This window comes from Podarcis pityusensis, assembly GCF_964106645.2.
Source record: "Podarcis pityusensis genome assembly, chromosome: 14".
NCBI lineage: Eukaryota > Metazoa > Chordata > Lepidosauria > Squamata > Lacertidae > Podarcis > Podarcis pityusensis.
In genome coordinates, this window is record NC_138039.1 from 46,202,900 (window position 1) to 46,218,504 (window position 15,605).

The 15,605-nt window shown below is 42.8% G+C and overlaps 1 protein-coding gene across 1 annotated transcript in view; it reads right to left on the bottom strand.

Annotated features, from left to right (window-relative positions):
* Nucleotides 1-15,605, bottom strand: part of ARIH1 (ariadne RBR E3 ubiquitin protein ligase 1) — a 50,620-nt gene that overhangs the window by 23,825 nt on the left and 11,190 nt on the right. The window contains exons 2-3 of the mRNA XM_080980408.1: nt 10,903-10,970; nt 5,445-5,589 (exon numbers count right to left, since the gene is read on the bottom strand). Of these exons, the coding sequence (XP_080836534.1) occupies nt 5,445-5,589; nt 10,903-10,970 (213 nt within the window). The remainder of the gene's footprint in view (nt 1-5,444; nt 5,590-10,902; nt 10,971-15,605) is intronic.

The following is a 15,605-nucleotide window of genomic DNA, read 5'->3' on the forward strand; positions in this document are numbered from 1 at the left end:
AGACTCGGTATATGAGAGCACATGCTTGCCCTCCCTGGTAGCAACATAAAAGTTCCAATCAGTGCTGCCGCTGGGCTACTACCACCCAGTCCCAGCGACATGCAGCCCTGCAGTCAGTGTTCCTGCCCAGTGGAGCCAACTGTCACTCTGGGTCATACGTGTGAACTCTGGTTGTTGTAGTTGTTGGCACCCATCTGTCTCAAGAGACAATGGAGTGTGCCTCCTCTCTGGAGCACAAGCCTGGGCAGTGTGTAAGGAGGTCCTGGGCTACCCAGACAACAAGATTCTCCTCTCAAGTCTCAGGGGTTGCTGGAAGTACCTCCATATTAATTATACCAGTTCTGCCTCAATGTATGTATGTCAAGGGTGGGGATAACATAATTCACATGGTGGGGTTGAAAAATATCAGGACATGGCCCAGGGCCTGATCAACACACAGGCTCTGTCAGCTGCTGCCATGAGAAGGCAGTCCTCGTCAAGACACACTATGCTATGTAAAAGGTAAAGGTAAAGGGACCCCTGACCGTTAGGTCCAGTCGCAGACGACTCTGGGGTTGCAGCACTCATCTTGCTTTACTGGCCGAGGGAGCCGGCGCACAGCTTTCCGGTCACGACTAAGCCGCTTCTGGCATACCAGAGCAGCGCACGGAAACGCCGTTTACCTTCCCACCAGAGCGGTACTTATTTATCTACTTGCACTGCATGCTTTCGAACTGCTAGGTTGGCAGGAGCAGGGACCGAGCAACGGGAGTTCACCTCATCGCGGGGATTCGAACCGCTGGCCTTCTGATCAGCAAGCCCTAGGCTCTGTGGTTTAACCCACAGCACCACACTACGCTATGTGCCTGCCTCTAAAGACCTAGCCTTTGTTTGAAACAGAACACTGAACTAGATGGGCTTTGGGCTGATTCAGGAAGCCATTTTTTTATTGCTATAGTCACTAGTCACTCTCAATTACCTGTGGGAAACACCTGCTCTGCTTCTTTATAAGCCCCAAACTTTGACTCTAGCATCAGTATTCTTCCATCTAATTTTGCTGTTTCACAAGCAGAGATCTGCGCTCACAGCAATATTCATAAAGCTGCATCATCCTATGCAAACAGCTCCACTGAACTCTTTCTAACCCCTGCATATATAGAATTACTCAGAGGTCTCTGCGCACCAACGGCCTGGTCACAAGACACTGGGGAGTGAGCAAAGACAGACAAGGGGAAAATTCAATTTGGAATTAATGAAAGGAAAAACAGAATCTCTAATGTTTAATTATACATTTTCATCTACTTCAAGAGAAGGATATGCATTTTGGTATTACCACTAGCAAAACCCCAACATCACCTCACATTTTCTTCAAGATTAATTCATTATTCTACACTTTTTAAAAACATTGTTAACGAAAGGTAGCTAGTCAGTGATAAGGATTAAAATCTCACAAAGATTAGTTGGGCCTAAATCCATTTTTCATCCATCTGCCAACATTAACTGTGCTTAACTCCTCTTGGGACATTAAGAATATCAGGTTGAATTTTTTTTTTAAAGATGACAAACTATTATAAAAAACACGTGCTAGGGAAGGATAACGGATATTTGGAAGTGCTATAAAACAGGATGATGCACCATGGACCAAAACAGATTAGAACAAAAAAATTTAAGGATCCCTTTTACAACAGTTTACTAAATATACAAAGGGAAATAATTTTAGAAAGAAATTAATTTTGAGACTACTTTGGTTTACAGGCAGCCCCCTACTTAATACGTGTTCATAAAGACATCACTGAACCATCACTAAAAAAGCAGAAAGGGGGTGGGGTGTTTTGCAGGGTTTTTCACTGGGTTTCAGTTATACACACAATTCCACAAATGGGGAGCCACTGCAGAAAATGCCCATTCTTGTGTTGCCACACTACAAACCTCTCATGGAGGAGGCACACAAAGAAAGGCCTCAGATGATGATCTCAGGGTCCAGGGTAGGCTCATATGGGGAGAGGTGGTCCTTGTGCAGTCCTAAGCCGTTTAAGGCTTTATAGGTCAAAATAAGCACTTTGAATTGTGCCTGGAAACGAATTGGCAGCCAGTGCAGTCGGACCAGGATCGGTGTAATATGCTCAAACAGTCTTGTCCCAGTGAGCAACCTGGCTGCTGAATTCTTCACCAGCTGAAGTTTCTGAACCATCTTCAGAGGCAGCCCTATGTATAACACATTGCTGTAAAGATACTAGAACATAGAGAGGCTCTAGGCTGGCTCTGTCCAGATAGAGGTACATGGGGGCCACCACCCCAAGCTGATGAAAGGCACTCCATGCCACTGAGGCCACCTGAGCCTCAAGCGACAGCCAAGGATCCAAGCTGCATACCCAACTCCTTCATAGGCAGTGTAACCTCATGAAGAACAGGCAGTCACCCGGTCTAAGGAACCATGCACTACCAATGCCTCAATCTTATCTGGATTGAGCTCGTTTGTTGGCTCTCATCCACTCTACTACCGAAGCAAGACAACAGTCCAACACAAGCACTGCCTCACCTGCAGATACAGAGAAGTAGAATTGTGTGCCATCAGCATATTGGCGACAACATACTCCAAACCTCTGGATAACCCCTTTCAGTGGTTTAATGTAGATGTTAAACAGCATAGGGCACTGGTTTTTAACCAGTATGCTGAGGCACCCTGGGGTGGCTTGAGGAACATTCAGGGGAGCCTTGGGGGGCACCCTTTAATTAACTTGCAGCCCATATCTTCCTGCATATTCTCTCTCTCTTTTTCTCCCTGAGGAACATTCGGGGAACTGGCAACTTTAACCTGCAGCCCATTATCTTCCCGAAATAAAACAGTGGCAAAAAAGTGGGGAAACACTTTTGCATGACTTAAATCTCCCCCCCCCAAAAGAATTCTCCCCAGCTTCAGTAACTAACAGTTCCTTAGTTTTACACTTGAGAAATGTAAGAAAACAGCAAAGTAGCTCAATGGTGTGTGGTGTGTGTGTGTCCTATAAGGAGGGATTTAAACAGAACCCTGAAAGTGAGGAGTGTCTTCTGTGTTTCTCTCTCCTTCTACCCTCAACATTCCTCCTCATTCTTCTTCTCTACCTCTCCCTGCAGGCAACCCACTCCTCCTTAACAGTCACCAAGCTTTATGGGGACAGGGAGAATGTTGCAGGAAAGAGCCATGTATGCATGTGTGTCCTGTGCTGTGTTTCTTGGTTTCCTTCCCCACAATAAGAAGATACTTTTGATCTTAATATTGTTTTGCGCTCTCCCCAACCCAATGTACACTCTAATTTCAGGAAAGGCAGGATAGGGTTGCCATGTGGAGCGCGTCAGCTTGGCCCTGCAAAGCAGCGGCATTGCTTGTGTTCCCGCCGACATGTGCTCCCACTTACAGACGTGCCAAAAAGAGGGAGGGCAGAATGGGAGGAAACCCCACTTATGTGCGTCCTGTAACAGAACCCCAGTGTAAGTTGCTGGTGGACTCAAAGGGAGCCATGGACTCAAAAAGGTTGAAAACCACTGACATAGGGGGTAAAATTGAACCTTGCCAGAACCCTACATTGAAGGCTCCATGGGGAACACCCCTTAAGCAACACCCATCCAAGTAGGATCCAAATGCTTTGGAACATTGTGATGCACTGTATGCCAGCTGAAGGAGTAACTCAGTATCAACTGGCAAGTATAAAAGCATTTGAGAATCTGCCTTGAAGTTGGACAGCATTCATATATACAATTATGGTTTAACTTGTGCACAATGATCCAAACAAATGATATAAGAACCAAAACGATACACAATAAAAAAAATGAATGCAAGACAGCACATGAAGATATTGCATTTTACTTAGGAAACTCAATTTTTATTACTCGCTGACGGGCATTAGAACTTGTTATAAAATTAAATTACATGAAGTCAGAAGGACTTGGATATACAGTGGTGCCCCGCAAGACGAATGCCTTGCAAGACGGAAAACCCGCTAGACGAAAGGGTTTTCCGTTTTTGAGTTGCTTCGCAGGACGAATTCTCCTATGGGCTTGCTTCGCAAGACGAAAATGTCTTGCGAGTCTAGAGATTTTTTTTCCGCTTTCCCCCCCTTTATCTAATCTGCTAAGCCTTTAATAGCCTTTAATAGCCTTTTAGCAGCTAATCCCCTAAGCCTTTAAGCCTTTAATAGCCGCTAAACCGCTAATAGCGCTAATCCGTTAAGCCGCTAATAGGGTTGCTTCGCAAGACGAAAAACCGCTAGACGAAGACTCTCGCGGAACGGATTAATTTCGTCTTGCGAGGCACCACTGTAAATCCCATAAAACAGAAGCAAAGTTAAAAGACTGCATGAAATTCTAAAAAGAACAATGTTATCAAGACGTTATTGAGATGATAAAAAGAAGTGGATAATCTCACAAAACAGCATTTTCCAAATGTTTGAGAAACCCTGGGATTCCCTAGTAAGATCAAATAATATGCCCCCGCAAAGGCAGGTTGCATGTCACTGTTAATCTTCAATATGGAGTATGCTGGAAATGTTGGTCACACTGGAAGTTACAGAGAATGCAAATGCAGTAACACCGAGATTCAAAAAGGTTTGCAGGGGTCCAATGTGAATTGAGTATGTGTCCTACAATATTCCCCCAAATCTTCTGCTATAATGCAGAAGAGGGAAGCTGTGCCTTGGCAAGCAAGTCAACGAGAGTAACACTTGGAAACCATATAATTTGAAGAACAATGTCAAAGATCCATATTCAACTAGAAATATGAGCCTTAATCAAGTTAAATTATTGGTTTATAGCTATACCTTTTGATTATTCTTGAATCATTAGAAATACACATTACTCACTCGTGTCATATTTATTACTTGCACCAAAACAAACCACAAAAACTCTGGCAAACTTCAAATCTTTTAGCCATGAAATAATAGTTAAATAAAGTGTGCTACACAGCTGAAACAATGAAACAGTAATGCTTAAAGAATAGACTGTATAAAAACTTCAAGGAAAATTTAGCAATCATTTATTGCATTCCAAAAATGACAGTATTGCTACAATTGCATTATGATAAGCTTATTAGTTTTGAAATACAGGTGTTATTTTCCTGCTCCCTATTTGTATAAAAGAATAAGTTTTATTATTAGCCTAATATATAGCTTTACTGAAATATCTGTATTAAAAGAAAAAGGCTAGTTCTCAAACAACAAATAAGGAAAACCTGTTTCTACCATGTACCACTTCAGCCTGTAGGAAGAGGTTACATTAAATGTTCCTCTAGTCTATACAAAAGAATTCCCTGTGCAGGGAAAACACATGTGTGTCAGAGAGAAGATAGCTAGATGAAGGCTATTATCTTCCATAACAACCCATATACGAATTGGCTAAATCTCAGACATCCAAAACAAGAGTTTAGAATTCAAATGAGAAAATGTTTTAAAGATTTAAATACTTTAAATGCTTTTTTTTTTAAAGTTACTCACAGAGTTAGGATAGTTCAAATAGCAGATCTGGCAAGGCATGTCCTGTGCAGATGACCTTGTGCTCATCTGACGTGTTCGAGACTTTTTACTAGGATTAATTACATGACATTCTGCAAAGAGCTTCTCCAGGTTGCCATCAAAGTACCTGCATGAACAGAAAAGGGAAGTGAAGCCAAATGTTTAAGAACAACAAAATAAAACTGTTCTTCACTTGAGAATAGTAGTTAGAGATTGAGTAAGGAGGAGCTTTTCAGTCCTTATTTAAAAATGGGAAGGGTGCCTATTCTTTCTCCACCACCTATGCCTCACCTTGCCATTTGTATTGGCCCTGTAAAACTGTGAAGATGAGGCAATCCAAATAGCCCTGCAATGTTTGCAGCCAGGAAAACACCAGGAGTCAAAGGATACAAAGTTCAGGACAGGCATATCTAGGCTACCTTGCTTCAAGAACTTCCTGCATCAAGGGAGTAGTTCAGGTTCATGCCCTTTCTAGTATATGGGCAGTGTTTTGGATCACCTACCTTAGATCTGTAGGTAGCCAAGACATTTTTAAAAACAACTATAAAACAGTTGCTGTTTGGATTGTCAAGATGGCAACTTATCAAAGCATCTTCAAATTTAGCCTTTGGAGTGTAAATTAGGACTTGCGCAGACAGCAGGTCTGCTATGCAACAATTGCTCACAGGAAAAAAAAAATCTTCCCAATTTCTTCCAAAGTTACCTGTGAAAACTTTGGACAAATTCTTCCGTTTAGCAACTCTAGTTTCCAAAATACATAACATTGCTGTATTCTCTTATGCTGCCTAGGGCATACTTCATAATAAATTCATCCCCACCCAATTCCCAATGCTGTCTTGGTGCACTTTTTAAAAACCTCGATTAAAACAACAACAACAACAAGCAAGTCCATCTACCTGTGCAGATTAATACCTCAAGAACCTTCTCTAACAAGCCATGCTTTCGATTCCTACAGTAATGTCCTGCCACTTCCGAGTTTCTGCAACAGATCTTCCTGCCTCTATTACGTTTAAACAGGAGTTGCCTTAAGATAGGAGAAATTATGCTGCTTCAGCTAATGGTTTTAGTTGAAGTAGCAGACGAGATGCTTTGCAAGCAGAAGCTGCCAGGTTCAGTTCTCATCCTCTCCAAATTGCATTCAGAAAGACCCCATCTAAAGCCCTGGAAAACTGTGAGTATATTAAATGTTGAGCTAAATGGCCCAACCATTTAGGAAGCAGCTTCCTATGGTTCTAATCCTTGCAATTTCTGCAGCTGCTGCTCTCACTGCTTAGAATAACCAACTGCCTGATCTTGAGCTATCCCACTGGAAATTTCAAAAGCAGCAGCCATCTTTATTTCTTGGGTGACATAATAAATGGGCAGTGTCTGAGTCAGGTCTGTGATAGCCTGGTATTTAAGGCCACTCAAAGAATGAATGGAAACCATTGAATACTCTGGAGGAGAGGTGGGGGAGGAAAGAGCTTACCCAGTTGGGGCAGCTGTTGGAAACTTGCCCTCTCACAGGTCTTGCTAAACTCCTTACATGAGAAAACCAAGAAGGAACTCTTAAATTATACCAAGATGGGCATTTCCCATTATCTAACACAAGTAACACAGTGTAACATAAAATATTAACAAGAGTGTTTCAGCACATTTTTGTACAGGCATCAGATTAATCTGTTGCTTAGAAGAGAGTGTCAATAGTAGAATGGCAGGCATTTGTCATTTACCGTATTTTCCCGTGTATATAAGATGAGGTTTTTTGCTAAAAAAAATTAGTAAAACATTGGGGGTTGTCTTGTACACCAAACATGGGCCTCTGGGGGAATTTTAAAATATTTACGCCTATGTCCGGCATTTTGGCTTGGGTGGGCTGAGGCAGTCCCTCCTGCTACCATCCCCCCTTTCTCTCCCCACCCCCAGGCTACATGCTAGCGATTGGCTCACCTCCTGAAGCCCCCGCTGGCTCGACCACTGGATCAAGAGCAGCTGCCGCCGCCGCTGAAAGCTGCCTCAGCTATCTCTCCTTGCCCTTCTTTCATCTTTTTCCTCTTCCCCTCTCAAACTCCCACCTTGCCCCCAGCCCGCTCACCACCTTCCTCAGCTTAGTTTGCTCGATGGCATCGCTCAAAGCAGAGCGGTCGCTGCCTTCCTCCGGCTCTTTCTTGGCATCCTGCTTAGGAGCCTGCTTCCCCACAGCAGCAGCTGCCACCACCGAGGGGAAGTGTGTGGTGCCCCAGTCGCTGCCTTTGCTTCTGCACCACAGTGCACTGCATGCACCTCTTGCTGGACACTTTGAGGGTGATCACCCCAAAAAAGATCAACAACTTGCCTCCGCCAATCACCCAGATTTTCACTTCTATTTTAGGGTTTCGTTTTCTTAATTTTGGGTTTAAAAAAATAGGGGTTGTCTTATACATGGGGGCGTCTTATACATGGAAAAATACGGTCTTTATTTCAACGATCTGCACACCACCTAACACCACTGCTTATAAGTACAGTGGGTTTACAAACAATACAAAACATAAATTCAGTTAAAATTAACTAAGAAGTCAGAAAAGCTTAATCAAAATGCCTGACGTTCAACAGGGCCAGGAGAAAGTTACCGTATTTTTCATCCTATAGGGCGCACCGGCCCATAGGATGCACCTCGTTTTTGGGGGGGGAGGGGGAATGAAATTTATTTCCCCCCCCAGCTGCGGCTGCAGCCCTAAGCCTTGCGCACACCTGCCCGAAGCACGGGGCGCCCTCCAGAGGGCGCCCCGTGCTTCGGGCTGCAGGCTGCTGCCCCAAGCCCCTCCCACCGGGCGCGCAAGGCTTGCGGACACCCGCCCGAAGCACGGGGAGCCCTCCGGAGGGCGCCCCGTGCTTAGGGCTGCAGGCTGCTGCCCGCAAGAACTCCCGCCGGGCTTTCAAGGCTTGTGGATAGCTTCCTGAAGCCTGGAGAGCTAGAGGCATCGGTGCGCACCGACCCCTCTCACTCTCCAGGCTTCAGCGAAAGCCTGCATTCGCCCCATAGGACGCACACACATTTCCCCTTCATTTTTGGAGGGGAAAAAGTGTGTCCTATGGGGCGAAAAATACAGTAAACAGAATTGGGCTGATATGAAACACACGGTTTCTAGTGGATGGATGCAAGCCATGTGGCTATACCTCATGTATCAGAAACAACATGTCTTGTGATTCTCAGCCGCTGGTATTAACAGAGGAAGAGTGCTATTACACTCATTTTCTTCTTGTGGGCTTCATGTATGTATCTGGCTGGACATGGTGAGATCAGAATGCTGCACTACTGGGGTCTTGGGTCTAGTCAAATTTAACATGACTTGGAAGCTGAACGCCGGCTTCCTTGGCCAATAAAGTGAGATGAGCGCCGCAACCCCAGAGTCGTCCGCGACTGGACCTAATGGTCAGGGGTCCCTTTACCTTTAAGGACAAATATTGCTTTGCCATTGTATAACAAGTTAAAATTCAAGTTAAAATTCCTAATCAATGCTGAATCAAGCAACCTAGCTATAATAAGCGGAAACTGCTTCCTAGAATTACTGTACAATATCATGTGTAATTGGAAATGAGACATGAGAAGAAGAAGAAAGTGGGAAATCCAAAGGATTTGGAATCAAAGAGATTCTGGAAGAATACTTCTATCATTTCAGAGCAAGGGATTTTCCTAATAGTTTGCCCAAGAGGATTTCGAAGCTAAATAGCAGATTACATCAGTTTACACATGGAAGAGCATCCTTTAATAGATTCACAAGCATTACTGGAATGAAAAGCTATACCACAAATGGAATCTGTTCCTAAATAAACGTAATCAAGTTACCAATAATATTCCTTGGGACACCTAGAATAAGTGCCACACAACTAATGTATATTTTTCCTACTGGGTAGTGTTTGCTATGCCACCTGAAAGTTATGCTCTTTAAAACAAAAAAAAGCACACAAACAGCCAGTATCATGCTTTATTCTTGGTGAAAACATGGACCACCAGTAGTTATGTGATTTTCTAGCATGAAAAAAAAGCTTAATGAATCCATTTACAACTTTTTGACTTTATTAGCAATTTTTCTGAAGTGTAAGACACAATTACTCAACCTCATTTCCCTACTCAGTTGTCTGCTGTTCCAAACAAGAGAAAAATAGGCAGTTCAGATATGACTTTACCATTCTCTTAACTAAGGTTCCCATCTTAAACAAGCTGTCAAACCAAATGTTAATATGCAAGAAATATAAATTAGCCTTCTCTTTTACACCAACAGCTGGATCCAGCTTTTTCTAAATAGATTTAAACCACATTTCTCATTTACAATCTTTTCTTGGTGATTTAAATTCCTCTATCTTGAAAGCAGCTGGAGCACAATGAAGAAGGCCAGATTTTAACTTGGTTGAGGAATCAGCAAAGCACCAGATTCTTCAAATTTATCTTTGCAACTATGAAGGGTAGATTGTCAATCTCAGACACTATGGTTGGGGATGAAAGTAGCTGCAGACTAGCAACTTCTGACAAGCCACAGACTCCCTACCTCCATCACTTTTTCCTCTTGTATCATATTTCTCATGTTACTCTTTGAGCTGGGACTTTAAAAATATTTTTTAGACAGTGTGTTGGACATTTAGTGCAACAACAATGAATGCTGAAAGTGCCTCATGCCAAGCCGTACCATTTCCATGAGTCCAACTCTGAACTCCTCATGGGAGTTAGAGAAGGAACTCTTTTGATTTGAGAATATTTGGCTTCCTTGCAGTTGCTTAACCTCCACATTTCCATGTTGGCACAGTTCAAATACAACTTGCAAAAAAGAAACAAGATCTGCATTTCCTGAAAATAGCGTTTTATTATAGCAACACTCAAGCTACAAATTAAACGCAGCAAGACACAAGTCAGTTAGCTCTGCCCACATTATACGGTTGTTCAATATATGTCAACAGCAACGTAGACTGACATTAATACAATGAGTATTGTCAACTACAAGCAAGGGTGAGTGCCAGGATAACTAAAATCACCCAGATTTGAAAACTCTCTCTCCAGTTACCACCCAGGACCATGTTTACGCTTGCACTGAGGGTTATGAAACCCTAGGGAGAACACATTGTAAAAGACGGGCATATTCAATATAAAAAGGCAGTACCCTGCATGTATCTCTTGGGAACAGGAGGCTTCTCCCTGACCCCACCCTTGTCCTCTCCACTCTGCCACCACAAGCTTAAAACACAGCAAGTCTCGCATTCAGCCATCTGATTGCCTCTAACATAGGCAACTGGTGACTGTCTAGATAGAATGAAGCACTTACATACTCAGGGTGGCTTGAACACCATTTTCTTCACTAAGAGAACTTGCTCTCACAAAAATCTGAAAATCATTGTGAATGCTAATCTGCAGCCAAGTATAGATAACTGAAATAATAAACCTACCAGGTTACCAGAACACTTTCCAGAAGGAGAAAAGCAGTTTGCTTACCTTTCCATCAGCTTCTCTTTATCCCAGTTGAAATGACTAAGGAGTATCCTGGTGATAGTTGCTGGATTCTAGAAAAAGGGGGGGGGGGGAAATGTCATGGTAGAAGTTAATGAGCAGCAAAACAGAGGCATGCCCATGAAGAACTGGAAGTTTAACATGCGTAGGCATCAGAGCTCCAATACACATTTACATCCCCCTTCCTCCAAGGAGCTCTGGGCAGTACAGTCAACAAATATTTTGCACAGGGGTTCCATTGCCCCTGCACACGTTGGCGGATATGATTTGACATGATGCTAAGCCCTGGAGATACTCAGTGTCTCAGAGTCGCAGTGTCACAAATGGGTGAACCTCTGTTTATGGTAGTGGTGGGGAAATTGTAGCCTTGCTAATATTGCTGGACTACAAATCCCATCATGCCTGACTGCCTGGTCATGCTGGCTGGGGATGATGGGAGCCCAACAATAGGGAGAGGGTCACAGGTTAGCCACCCTGGCAAGTAAAAACAGGTTTTAAGGTTACATTAAAAAAACACAGGCACCTTGCTTTTGATTACAATGTGCTTATGTTTCCTGTTTTCCTAAAAGAAATCTTAAGTAATCAAGGGTTTTAGAAAAACAAAGCTCTTAAAGACGAAGACAACTGCAGATCCTTCACTATCCCCAGATGTCTATGCAGCTGATTTCCTCCACCATATTTTGCTAGCTACACCTACCTGCTTCCTAAAAACAACACAACTTGCCAGTGTTCAAAAATCAGATATATACCGTAATCTAATCGCCAAATGGCACCTTAAACCTAGGTTACAGTCTCCACAATGGAATGTCTAGGTGCCATCCCTGCCCTCCCAGTGGAATTTGTTGTTGTTAGCATCATCATAATTTCTACACTGCTTTATATTTTAAAGAACAAAGCTCAAAGCAGTTTACAACACATTAAAACATCAAATAAAACAACCCAGAAGAAAACAAATTCAAGCTTCAAAGAAAATATTTCAGCTCCTTCTCTAAGTGACATTTTGCTTTCCCCAGTTGCCAATCTGGCATCCGAAGATCTCCATGTCATCACAATTGGACCCACACTAGTCGCAAAACGCGCCTGGTGCCTTTCTAACATTACAATTTACACTTACACTTACAACCTGGTGCATTTCTAACACTACAACGTACACTCAGCAACAGGAATCTGTTAAGTGAGAGGACTTCATAAGGCCAGGAAGACTTACAAACAGGAAGTTCCTTAGAACTGTAGGTTGCCAGGCCCCAGCACTACTGCTGCTAGAAGGTAAGGTTTGGGGAGAGAGAATGACACAGGGCAGGGAGCCTTGAAAATGGCATTTGTTTATTTATGAGCCCAGCTGAAATACAAATGGTATTTTGACTCATGTCATAAAAGCTTATTTTATTTCTAAATCCTACTCCATCCCAGTTGCAAAGCTAAGCAACATCACTGGTTCTAGCACCCATGGACAGAAATTCAGAAATGGCTCCAACAAGACATTACTTTACACAATGACCAATATTCTAATTATCCAGCGCTACTTCAGACTCATAGCACATACTACCTCAAGTACCCCAAGTTTCAAAGGCCAGACATGTGGGATTTTTTTAGTAAGCTGCTATCTGGGACAAGAGTTACACTACCCAATTCTGAGTGTTGCTATTTTGACAACAGTTTTTAAGATGACAATATAAAGTCATTCAATACCTCACCCGCCAAATTCATAACCTGTTTCTAAAGTTTCTAACCGTTGCCAGAAGCCTACAGTAACAATTTGTTATTTCAGAATACTAGTGCTAGTAAAATGAATGTGCAGCACTACAAATATAAACCAAATCACAAAATCTGCCACTATATGCTACAGCCAGGGTAGGTGGGTAGGGAACTTGTGGCACACATGCACACACAGCCTGATATTATTGGACTCCAACTCCCATCAGCCCCCAAAGCATAATCAATGATCAGGGACGAATTGATGGGAGTTGCAGGTTTCGCAACATAGCATTTAAAAATATCAAGTTGCTTTGATCACTTCATTTCTATTACAGTACTATGCTACAGTTGTAAGAGATTATGGGTTTGCTACCTCAGAGGAAATTGTCAATCCTAGGACCATGTAGAATTTGTATCCACACAAATAATCTACCAGAATGCAACAGTTTCACTGCACTGAAAAGCAACTTTGTTATGCTTGTTTATAATAGAAACACCTTCAACATTCTCTTAGACCCAGAAACCACCTTTAATCCCAACACGCAACACAGGATCCACACTGGGAGGGAGGGAGATGCAAAAAAAATCCTCAGATAATCCATTTATGAGTCCCACAGCACCAGTTGAAGACCAATATCTAACTGATCTCCAATTGCAAGGAAGTCAAGAGTATGCCCACAGCACAAAACACATTTGAAATTGCAACTCAGCTAGCATGGATTCTTTTTAAAAGCATCTAATGGGAGTTCCCACACCACCTTCATTCATACCCTACTCTTCAGCTACTAACGTAACACTGGAGGCAGTGGGATGAGGGAGGGGGAGATGTGTCCCGCCAGACAGTGTTGGGTTCCAACTCCCATCCGTCTCTGCCAGTATGGCCAGTGCTCAGAGGGGAAGGTATCTGTGGTCCTACAAAGTGCTGACTGCCCTGGGCTTGTTATAAAACTCTTGCCCACAGTATCTGGAGTGGGGAGGGAGGAAATAACAACATTAGGTCCAATCTCTGTACATTCATACCTCGGGTTACAGACACTTCAGGTTGCGTTTTTTCAGGTTGCGTACCGCCGAAACCCAGAAGTACCGGAACAGGTTACTTCCAGGTTTCGGCGGTCGCGCATGCACAGAAGCGCAAATCACGCTTTGCGCAGAAGCCCCGAATTGCAACCCGCGTGTGCAGAGAGGCATCGCTGCGGATTGTGAATGTGCATCCTGCACGGATCACGTTCGCAACCCAAGCATCCACTGTAATTACCTAGCCGCACTAATGCAAGCAAGATTTTGTCGGTTTTTGGTATGAATTCTAAACGTTAATTAAAAAGTACTTAATCATGAATTGTGTTCATGGCTACACACCCTAGGGTTGTTCAATACAAGGGAAATGGAAGACACTTGGAAGGCAAGGAGAAAGCAAGAGAAAAACTGATTAGATATTCAGCAATATTAATCTGCCTACAGGATAAGACTAGCAAAAATTCACTATTAATTTGGGGAAGGAGCCTCCTTGCATCCCAAGCACTGGATAGGCACAGTGGTAGTTCAATGTGGAAAGACTTCAGGAGTGCTGAACTCTTGGCTCTCCCTATGGCACGTCATAGTTCAAATGTAAAAAAGCACTGCCCAATCAATTCATCCATTTGTTCTGAATGCATGCACACACACATTTTAGTTAATGAAGAAGCATTTCATTCAGCATTTCTAAAACACAACTCAAAATTACCAAAACATTCCTGCCTACCGTTCCATGTCAAACAGTTCCTGGCTAAATTTAAAAATCATTTCTACCTAATTAGACACATGCTTGACTCACAAAATTTCAGATGGCATCAGCTCTCTTACAGGCTAAGGCTTAAGGTAGGGGCTCCGCTTCTGTACATGTACCACTTCTACTGGCTTCATTACATGCTTAGCCAGCAAGTGTCTCCTACCCTTTCCCACTGAAATCCTCAGAAACCGTTCAACTGCACAAAACTAGTCACCTGAAAGTGTGTGGTATCAAGGAGCAAATGATGAAGCTTAAAATGGAAGCTAGTTTTGGTACTTAGAAGCCCGGACTCATCATTTCTCACATTACTGTTCCACTTTCCTCCAGGAAGCTCAGGGTGGCATACATCAATGGGCTTGTCACATTTTATGCACTGGCTGCCCCAATGTCACTCAGTGAGTTTTGTGGCTTGTGGGTATTCAAACTAGAGCTCCTTGAATCTAAGCTCAAAAAACTAACCAGGATTTCACACTAGCTCTCAATGAAGGGAAAGACACTAGCACCAGAAAACTAATGAAAGGGAAAAGGTGGTTTTTTCAATCCGCTCCAGTGAAAAGCTTTACACTAGAAATTTGAGACAATGGGTTTACAATCTCCTACACTTGGTTTTATTGTATAATGATGTACAACCCACCATATTACTGCAAAATTACTTTACCTGTATCCACTTCAGGAACTGACAGTGCAAAGTGGGAAGCCCTAGAAATATTATTGCTTCAGAAAAGAGCAGCCCAGTTATTAAATTTCCACCTTTACTCATGAATGAACTATGGGCTTCCATATGGTTCCACCCAAAGCTTCATTCTACCAGAAAAGTAGGGTATTCTTTCAGAGGGGAGGTGAGTTTTGGCAATCTGTTTGGGAAGAAGGAAGAGAGTGGGAGGATGAAATATTGCTTTTAAGGAAAGTGTTGCATTTCGTTGCCTGCTGACCTGACATGGTGTACAGTACGTGTCCACATATCTAATTCTCTATTTTTGCATTTAAAATAAATGTGAACAGTGAATGGAAAAAGGTCACACCTCTGTTTGCATATATTTTAGTGACACGCTTTACATCTGTGTCATTTCATACAAAACAGAGTATCCTGGCATATTAAAATTTGCCCAAGTGAAAGCCATCATGTAGGAAGGGTCTCTTAAGATATATGGCAAAGGAAAATGTGAGTGAAAAGGAAACACATTTGAAAAAGTGGAAAAGAGATATCAAGGATATTAATGTCTTCTGT